Here is a 10,585-nt window from a genome sequence, read left to right as displayed (position 1 = left end):
AATATAATATTTTTAATATCTATCATGATTCATTACACTTACAACTCTTCAATCTCAAAAGTCTAGAGAATAGATGGAAATAGAGTTGGAGAAGAGACGGAGATTGAGCTAGAAAAAAGACGAAGAGTTAGAGACTAAGCTAGAGAAGAGATGAAAGATAGCAAAGACAGAGATAGAGCTGAGAAGAGATGGAGATAGAGCTGGAGCCTGAAGAAGAGACGGAGACTAAGCTAGAAAAGAGACACTGATTAGGTTAGGGTGAGAGAGGAAGAGACACAGATGAAAGGCCGAAATAAATGCTGTCTGAAAATCTGAATTGGATTTAGCGTGCTCTATCTCTAATTTTTATTTTTGACTTTAGGGAACTTTTTTTGTTATCTTATTTCTAAATTCAGTACTTTAAAAATAAAAATGAAAAAAAATTTCAAAAAAAAATACCCGGTTAACCCAGTCAACCCACCGGGTTAACCGGTTTTTACCGGGTTGAACCCGGGTTGACCGGGGTTACACCGGTTTATTTCGTCACCGGTTTTAGGAGTAAACTCAGACCGGACAGGGGACCGGGTCACGGTTTCCGGGTTGACCCAGCCCGGTCCGGTCCGGGTTTCAATACCATGGTGTGCGCTGTGAAACTTTCATCCTCCTTAAAAATATATTGCAGCGGAAATCACAGATGGAGAGGTTGAACGGCTTTGGTATACGATTTTTTTACTATTTCTTTCTTCATCATTTTTTTCCCTGAATCTTCTCATCTTTTCTTTTCTTTTTTTCCCTTCCTTCTTCTTCATCCCTCATCTTCTATTCATCCATATTCTTCGTCTCTTTCTTCTGATGGCTGGTTTTTTTCATTTTAATTTTGTTTCCTGCAACCCGGTGACCCGATTAACCCAGCGGGTTGGCCGGTTTTTTTCGAGTTAATCTCGAGTTAACCGAGTTACACTGGGTTACTGTGCTTCTGATTTACTTTTTCAACCGGACCGGCCGGTCAGACCGGTTAAACGGTTAACCGGTCTGACCGGCCGGTCCGGTCCGGTTTTAATACCATGCAAATCAAAGTTTGTTGATATAAGGCAGAAAAATAAGTACGTTAATATCATAAAGCAGTCATCGGAAATGCAGGGGTGGAGTGAGTGAGAGGTAGTTTGCAAGTTGGGTTAAATCACTTGATTGTCGTGAACGCGACCTGTTTTGTTTGCAATTGATTGACATTTTCCAGAGGTGGATGATCTTACAACGTATTTCTTTATATTTTTTGATAAACTGTTTCAACGAAATTAAGGATTTCCAGAGACCTGAGTGATGAGGCCAAAGTTTTTCATGAAGCTTAAGATACTTAACTTTAATCTAAGTAGTTCCAGTTTCGATGTCGTACAGTTAACATATCAGGAAGAATTTGTTGCTCGATCAAAACGGAAGATAATCTATCTAAAGCACAAGAATTCAATCGGTGCAAAACTTTCTCTATTGTCCTGCACGTGATTTATTTCACTCCATATATAATGCCTTCGTAACTCTGAATTCCTATTTTATGAGGAAGCATACTATTGGATGACATTAAATTAAAAGCAAAGAAAGACAACCACCATTGAACCAGATGTTGGATACATCGTATGAAAAAACTATACTACAAAATTATTTTTATATATATTTTTTTGGCATCAGGCAATGGAAAGAATGAGAGAAACGATACCAAATGCGCTATCAGTTCCAACGGAGGATGGATGGCACTTGGCATCTGTTGAACTGATATAAAGGAGAATTTAAGCAATCAGAGAACGGGGTGATCGCCACTTACCGTGTAACCATCCTTAAAAAACGTGGGACGATTGATAAAAAAATGCTACAGAGCAATCTTTTCCCTTTCCGTTCCGATTGAAGAGCCATGAACACACGGAGAGTCAACTTGTGGCAGAGTTCTCCTGAGCCATAATGACCTAGAGGTAGAGCAGATGATTGCTTGAGCCAACCTTAAATCACCCTTGTATTGTAAGACCCGCATAACCCACACTTATGGTACAGCCAATGGAATGGTGCACTCCCCTTCTTATCGCAATCATTACATAGTATATCCTGGCAAAACAAGATCAGATCTACCAAATTGATTTCCATCCATCCTTAAACGGAACCAATAAATTGATCCTCTACATTTCTCTCTTTCTCGCACTTCATCTGACTTGGACACGTTTGATTTTGATTTAAAGGTATTAATTAGTATCTTCTGATTTATACGATCAAACTAACTAACAAACAAAGTTTTCAATAATCTTTACAAGGGTGCTAGAGATATTTTCTAACAAAACTATAAATAGGATTATTCACCAAGGCCAGATTTCAGCTCTTCCGCTAAATTTCTCGTATCTTTGGAAAACATGTTCAAATGCCAAAAGTACCATGGTTGTCTACCTTATAATGTTCGACCAAAAAATAAAAGTCTACCTTATAATGGCTGGCTGCCTGGCTGTGAAAACTACCATGAGAACATAGTTTGGGAATCTAAACACTCTTTCTAAGAAGGATATGACTTAGAATTAAATTTAACCCACATGCTCACAATCCGGCAAGAAAATATAAAAACCTTGACAGTTGATGGTAACGGCTCGTAATCTTAAGCTGGGTTGATTGTAATTTTTCAATAAAAAATAGCTAGTGTAGCCTTTGAAAGGTTAAGGTAGCTTACGTGGTTCTTTGGGACTGACATTAGTTTTGATATATCTTACCTGATGACGATTCCGATATTCCTCAGGGAGTTCCTCAGAAGCCAACAGAGCATCAAGCATGCCAAAATAAACCTACAAATGATCAATGAAGCAAAACAAAGTTTAAAAGTCACTTTTGTTGAGAGACAATGAACAAAATCTTCCTCAAAAGGTTGCAGGAAGGTGAAAACATGCTTCATATTCGGCATCTTGCTTTCAAGTTAAAATTCAAACATAAATACATAATGAGGAAAAAGTACGTATTTTCTGATGAATAATAATTGTCTCTTAAAGGTTTCCTGTCAGATTAAATACATTTTAACATCATGTTTTTACTTATGGTTTCTGTTAATACAATTTTGCAATCCTTGTACAACTCTGCTTAGTTGAGTAAACATCCCATGTAGATTGTAGAGTGTAATGTGATTGTTGTCTACACAATACAGAACATCCATCAAGTGAAATTCTCATCAAGGAATTGCTATCATCCAAATGATTCTGATGCTCATGGTTAAAATGTCAGCAACATGGACAGATAAGAATGATTGAATAAAAAATTTTAATGGGATGTGAAGGGGAAGGGATTACCATATTATATCGATGCCGCAAAAAATAACGACATATATAATTGCATTATGAAGTTTTATATAAAAGATGGTGTATCTCATACCGCCATATCTCCCAAAGATTTACGACAAATTGGACAGGTGTAGTGACTACAAGTATATGCCTGCAAAGAGGGGGGAACAACTGCAGAATTTATCATGTCTATACACAAAATTGCATTCTACAATCTGAAAAGAAAAGAAGCAAAAGAGGATAATGACCTGAAAGCAAGTGGAATGCATGAAATGTCCACAAGGAAGAGCTCTGACAGATGTACTAGATGTGAACAAAAAATCACAGCAGATAGGGCAGTTTGTTTCTAAGCTTTTTTCCTGGCACTTGTGATCAACTAATTTCATTGACAAGCAACAATTACACTGCATGCAATGGAAAGAATCAACACCAAGTCCTTTCCCCAGACGGCATATATTGCAGAAAGGGCAATGGTAAACTGTCCTGTAAAAATCATTATTTTTATCAGTATCACAAATGATTCAAGACCATCAATAAAGAATTGAACTCAGTTCTGAAATTATGAGAGAATTCAGGATGAATATAGGACTTTAATCCAATTTAACAAAAAGAACAAATTTTACTATCTTCAGTTCAAGGTTCTGTAATTTACATGAGACCTGTAAATCATAAAACCACAGAATTTGCAACAAGCTTGACATATACAAAACATAGAAACAAGCAACATGATGAAGTTGTTCTATGAAAATGGTTTCAGAGGTAAATCAATCATCTCACTTTTAAGGTTACTGGGTTCTATCACTGAACATTTTAAGAGGAGAGAAGAGAGAAAGGTATTATAAAATCATATACCTTTCGTCATCAAAAAACTTGCAAATACTACAGTAGTACTTTGCCATTGACAGACCACCACAAGAAGATGTTGCACAAACTGGTCCAATTGGCTGTAATTGCAGGCAGCGCATGCACATCATCTCAGCTGTAGCCTTCCTACAAGCACATTACTATATAGTTTATATATGGTAAAAGATTAGGTCAAAAAGAAATTTTACATGCAGAAAATTACCTATCCATGGAATGGTCACTGACTTTGTCATGGCAGAACCTGCAGGAGAATAGCTTTCCACAGCAAGCAGCAAGAAGTTTACAATTTCTTCTGTAATGCTCACAACCAAAGATTTTTTTCTCTGGATCATGATAGGAAGGTAATCTTTCAAGTACATCTTCTCCATTTCCAAATTCATCTGCTGTTGCTTTAGATGACTTCTGCTGAGAAGCTATCCAGCGACTAAGGAAGCCAAATAATAGATTAAAAACAACGAAATGGAACTTGGAGGTTTATAAAACATTAAAGAAGAAACAGACCTAGTCAATAGATTTTGAATAAGATAGGATTTCCTTCTTGGATCAAGAGTTGAATCTTGAGAAACTTTTCTAATTTCTGATTCTAGTTCATTCTGGTTCATCCTGAATATATCTTTCCACCCGGGCCTGAAAGCTTGAAAGCTATGATCCAAATTTCCAAAGGCGTCAGCACCTAAATTATTAAAAAGTCGAGTACATTAGAAAGTATCCAAACATATCATAACATTTTAAGTTTGATCTTGAAAAAATACAACAGGGGATTCGCTGAAGAGATCACAAATACTGGAAATAGCAGCTAACCTAGTGAAACATGGTCACTGGGTGTAGTTGTGTTTGAAAATGAAGCAGGTCCTTCCCACCATTCATTAAGCCACTCATTGAACATGGTGTTTTTTGTAGCCTGCTTCCATGTGTCCATCATTTTGTTTTGCTCCTCTTGTGTGAGAGCAGAAGTTACCCATGGCAGCATTGATTGAAGAACCTCTGCCCCAGTAGTACCAATTATACAACCAACAATTTTATCCTGTTCTTCTACAGAGAAATGCACGTCAAATAGCGGCCATAGTTCAAGTTCCTCACGGAAGATATGTTGATCTAGCGTTACTCTAATGGATTTGCACATGCCCTGAATCTTTGTAACTAACTCATTGTACTTCTGTATGGCATCAGAGCAATCAGAATAATCAGCGCAGAAGCTGGTAAAATGATCAGATGAATTCTTATTATTCAAGGATTCATGTAAGTGACTAAGCTCTGACAGTCCAGATGAAATATCAACAAATAATTTCTCTTCCTGCTGATGGTCCAAAGTGTAGGAATGACTCACATTGTGAAGATTTTCTTTTGATTCTAATGCCGGAAATACTATATCATCCTCTGCATTGCTATGAGCTCTGTACAAACCCCACAATAAGCGAAATCTACCAGTGAACTTCCTCAGGAAATTTTCATCACAATCAAACAGTTTTCCAGATTCAACATCTATATACTCCAAGTCTTTACATATGGCTTTATGAAATTTAAATATGTTATCAATAGGGCGTGTTTTGAACCCATTGTCAGAAGAACCAACATCTGTTTCCCAGACAAACAGACTAGAGTTAAGTGAAGGCACAGAGCAATCAGATAAGGATCGCAGAGATTTTGTAGAGACTAATGAAGATGCTCCCAGATGACTTGCATTTACCCCTAATCCAGGGACACAGCAAGTCTGATTATCAGGTAAGTTAAAAGATTCTCTAAGTCCAGTGCAGGAAGAAACACCATTCCCATCCCCAGTTTTGGCTTTCCACATTTGACTGGTCCGCTACTTCCATATACATTGTCTTGTTGAATGGATGAGTATTTTGTCTCGGGACTGAACGAAGGTGCACATATGCAGAATGATGGGCTAGTATTCTCTATCTCCGATAGTTTCCTGGCAGAACACAAACCTGTTTTACTTGAGAAGGAACTATTGTTTCTGGATTTTCTTTTGCATGCCCAACCAGAAAACAGTGTTATTAATGCATAATCTGTTGTAGGGGCTGCATCAATAAAAATTAAAGTTAGAAACAGAAGGGAAACTTGAACACATTATTTGAGGAGGGGAAACACTACACCTGCCATATACATATTCAGTAGAAATAACTTTGCTTCATCTTCACTAAGAAATCCAACGAGCCACGGGATTACAGATTCAATCAATTTCAAAGGCATTAAGCGCAAACTTTCATAAAGTAATTCTCGTTGTCTTTGGGGGGTAAAATGTTTTCGTGCAAGTGGTAGAACCTATCAATATGAGATGTTGTTAGAGAGATCATAATGACAGCAAGATATGCCCAATCACAATGCTAATGTCTTGATGCTGCACTGAATCACATAAATAAAGTTCTAGTGAAAGCATCCTGGGTCTTTAGACAGAAAGACATCAAAGCGCGGAAAAGGTTTGGTTGATTTAGACCCCATTCCAATAGCAGGCAGAATTCTTGGTCACTTTTAAAAGTTAAAACAGAGATGAGTTCACCTGAGCTTCCTCATTGTCAAAGTGCTTCAGTATGGTGTCCTTTATTTGTTCAGTGTGAGACCTCAACTTCATGTAATCTTCAGTAGATGATGAGTTGACTTCAGCATTCTGAATTCCTTCCATCAGGGATCTAAGCTTGTCAAACTGAAGTTCCTCATCGGCATGCTCATCGAGAAAAGAAACCTCTGCATCTATAGCAGGGAATATAACTTTGTCCTCAGCAATGCTGCAGCCAAAAAAATGAGAACCTCACATATTATGTCCAATGAAAAAAAGGATATATGATATCATATTGGTGTTCATCATTCTCTCTCTCTCTCTCACTGCTTTTTTTTTTTTGTCTTTTCGATCTTTTTTCCCCTTTTGTTACAAGAGCCTCATTGTTAGACTGGACTTTCTTTAGAAGATGGGAACTTCACCAAAGTGAGCTAGGGAGGGCAAAGAAACCCTGAAGGTCACATTATTTCCATACTGAATAATCCAAACCATGTAATAGGGACGGGTTAGGGGTATGACTTCTCTATGACTTCAATAAATAAGCAGGAAATTATTTCCTGTGACTCACACAGTCACACTCTTTGTATACAGTCTGAAACATCATTTAATGCAATTCAAAAGGCCGCCAGACCATGAACCTTCTCACAACAGAAATTATAATAAAGAGGATAAAGATCACACCTATGAAAGATGCAGACTTCAGTAATAAACTGCAACCTCCCATTAAATGCAGACAAATCAGAAAATTTTCCAGAACGTTGTATCTTCCTAACAGCCTCAGTTAAATCAATCATCTCTTGTTTTATAGCCTTATGCCAAAGTAATATTTCATCTATAGGGCATGATGAAGAAGAACTGGTATCGTCAATGCTTAGCTCCGTCCATTTCCTTTTTCCACTTTCGGAAGGTTCACAACCACAATACACCTTTTCAGAACAACTGATTAAGTCATACGTCCCAACATTATCACAACGAGCCTTGGCATCATTTGTGCAGCTTCTACATTTAATCTTTACCCCTTCCACCCATCCAAAAACAACCTTGACAATCAGAAAATTCAAGCTGAAACACTATTCTGATTTGATCATTATGCAACAGCGTTTAATCAAATAACAATTACCTGTTGAAGAAGCTTCTCTTCAGGGATTATTGAGCACAAGCACTTAAGCATATCCTGATGTTCATCAGATGATACATACAAGGCAAGCCAGGGAAGAAATTCTGCCATCATTTTAACTGGCAAGCTGCAAAGAAATTGCCACACCAGTGATGCCTGCTCTTTAAATGAAAAGTTCTCAATAACCAAGGGGAAGACCTGCCCAAAGCAATGACTTGATATTGGATTTTTGTAGAAGTTGGTATCAAAAACTCTACACTAATATATACCATAAATATTAAAGGATATCCACATATATCATATCTGGAAAGGCATACTTTCCATAACAGCATCAATTCGATTTTTCGTGCATAGAGAAAATTTACATGGGTTAGTTTGTAACTAAAATATCTCTATTCAACTGCTGAAGCCAAAAAGGTCGTCAAAAGAAAAGAACTGCGTCTACTGAAGATTCTTCAATTGTTTAAACTTTACTATGTGTTTGGTTATATTCAGGCAAAACAAAACACTTAAATGAAGGCAGGAGACAGGAAAAGGTCAATTCAAGACATTATGCAAAGAATATCCTTGAAAGTTGAATAGAATATTCAAATTTACCCACTAACACTGAAAATCTGGTAAAACAAGGAATGAACGATGCCACTAGAATCATCATATATTTACCTGCTCCTCTTCCTTAAACATATGCTGGCTAATTGATGTTCGAAGGGCACCAGTACAAGAAGCTAATTCTCTACGGTAGCCCTCATACTCTAGCAAATTAGAATTTAGCAGCTTGAACAATTGATCAAATAGAAGACCCTCTCCCTCATGCTCCAAGAAATATGTGCGCGCAACATTCTTCACACGTATATCTAATGCAGGAAATATGACCTGTGAATTCAAAGTAGACATGATAGAAAATTGGATGAATCATATGTAATTATACTCAAAATTGAAGAGTGCCAGATTTTAGCAAGTCATGACGTAATAATGTAATGTGAATTTGTAGCTGCAATTAGGATCTGAAGTATCAGCGATCACATCAAAATGACGGTTTTTCCTCAAGTACATAGCACGTGAGTCGAAGTTAAACTTCATTTTAAGCGTTCAAACTTGCACTCATCTGATATCCAATTAAAGACTCTCCATAGCATCCTTATCATTTTTTGTCTGCTTCTTTTCCTTTAAAATTGAGCTGCATTCAAAATGCTAACACTGAAATTAATATCATAGAGTATTCAGGTCTTTCCTTTTTGGTTGTTCAATTCAAAAATATTATGGCCTCCCATTAACACGATGTTACTGCAAACTACTTTAACACGTACAGGCAGATAAATGAAAAACGCATCAAGGAGAGGATAGGTCCTACTAACATTACTCATAGGAACCATAAAAATATTTGGAGTGTTTCACATAAGATAAGATTTAAATGAAACAGAGAAGCAATCTACCAGACTCTCTCAGAAAGCTGACTTTCGATCCACACTATGAGTCTATATTGTTTACAGTGGCATTGTAGTAACCATGATATCGCAACACGCAAGATACAGGCAAGTTATCAACGGTCCAATTTGATGGCTAAGACGGTTTAAAAAGCAGAGGATGAAGAAGAAGAATCCTTAGTGCTGTATTTTTTTTTTAAAACAACAAAAAAGTAAATATCGATCATTCAATGGTGGATAACTCAATATTTTTTTTACCAAAGGCACCAGTCTCAGTCTTGAAAAGAAAAAAAAAAGAAAGAAAAAGAAGAATCCCATCAACTCCACTAACCAACGCACCTCATCCTCCGCATTACAATGATGCTTATAGACGGTACGAAGAAAGTGACAGCGGTCGAACAAGGGTTTGATATCAGATGCTGCAGCTTGCTGGTTAGTGGCAAAATCCAAGGCGGCTCGATGGAGGCTATCGAGCTCAGAGCGAATAGCTTTATGAAAGAAAGAGAATATCAGAATCGGCGATTTGAGGGGCGAGTTCTTTAGGCAAGTCTTGGAAGGTGAAGAATCAACTGCGTTCACAGTGCCATTTATTATAGCCAGAGCTCCGTCTGGCATCGCCATTATCGCCTGAAATTTCAGGCGTCCAAAAACCTCCAAAATTTTCCGAGATTTCGTTGAAACTGTTTCGGCGTCTCTGCAAGTATTCTCCAATCTCTCTCTTCTTTGAGCTTTTCTGCTCTCCAACTTTACTGTGAGCTTTCTGCAGCTGTGAGGACAGAAGAGCGTCGAGAAAAGCACGAATGAGTGGCTTCGCTGTCGTGTGGTCGATAAAAGAGGGCGAACATTATATAGTTGGCTCACGTGGCTCCACTCCTCCACGTGAACTAATTTTCACCTTCTGCTTCCGAGAAAATGCCAAATGCCATTAGAACTCTTCACTCGAGACGGATTTTCTGATCCTACCTAATTACTCACCATGGTTATTCTCACACTTTTTTTATAAATTATTTCTACCCTTCTCATTAATATTAATATAAAAAATATAAAATTACAAAATATATAAATATATAAAATTTTAAATATACCTCTACATAAAAAGTTTATAAAATAATATCATATTTTATATCATAAAAATAATTTTAAAAATATTTTTTAAATATTATTTAAAAAATTACATTTTAATTTATAAATAAGATTAAATAGATCTTTTAAAATATAACTTATAAATAAGGCTAAAAAAAAGTATTTATCTATTTTACCTAATTACTCATAAATTTAAATAATAAACATTTATCTCTATTAATAAATACTCTTTTAAATATATAATTAAATGATTAAAATATATAACAAAATTATAATTTAATTTAAATATGTTTTAAATTTAAATTATTAAAATTAAAAT

The 10,585-nt window shown here is 36.5% G+C and overlaps 1 protein-coding gene across 1 annotated transcript; it reads right to left on the bottom strand.

Annotated features, from left to right (window-relative positions):
* Positions 1 to 1,622: 1,622 nt before the first annotated feature.
* LOC129323123 (zinc finger protein BRUTUS-like) lies at positions 1,623 to 9,986 on the bottom strand. Its single transcript, XM_054969695.1, is given in 15 exon segments — positions 1,623 to 2,070; positions 2,718 to 2,789; positions 3,367 to 3,426; positions 3,524 to 3,758; positions 4,128 to 4,265; positions 4,342 to 4,563; positions 4,641 to 4,812; positions 4,941 to 5,946; positions 5,949 to 6,166; positions 6,242 to 6,410; positions 6,646 to 6,871; positions 7,324 to 7,682; positions 7,763 to 7,957; positions 8,423 to 8,632; positions 9,523 to 9,986. Coding segments are annotated over 15 exon segments (3,666 nt in total). The 5' UTR covers positions 9,805 to 9,986; the 3' UTR covers positions 1,623 to 1,968.
* Between the last annotated feature and the right edge of the window lie 599 nt (positions 9,987 to 10,585).

This window comes from Prosopis cineraria, unplaced genomic scaffold (assembly GCF_029017545.1).
Source record: "Prosopis cineraria cultivar Desert tree isolate PC_DT_omini unplaced genomic scaffold, ASM2901754v1 PC10, whole genome shotgun sequence".
Classification (NCBI taxonomy): Eukaryota; Viridiplantae; Streptophyta; class Magnoliopsida; order Fabales; family Fabaceae; genus Prosopis; species Prosopis cineraria.
Note: the sequence above shows the minus strand (reverse complement) of the source record. Positions and strands in the feature narration are given on the sequence as shown.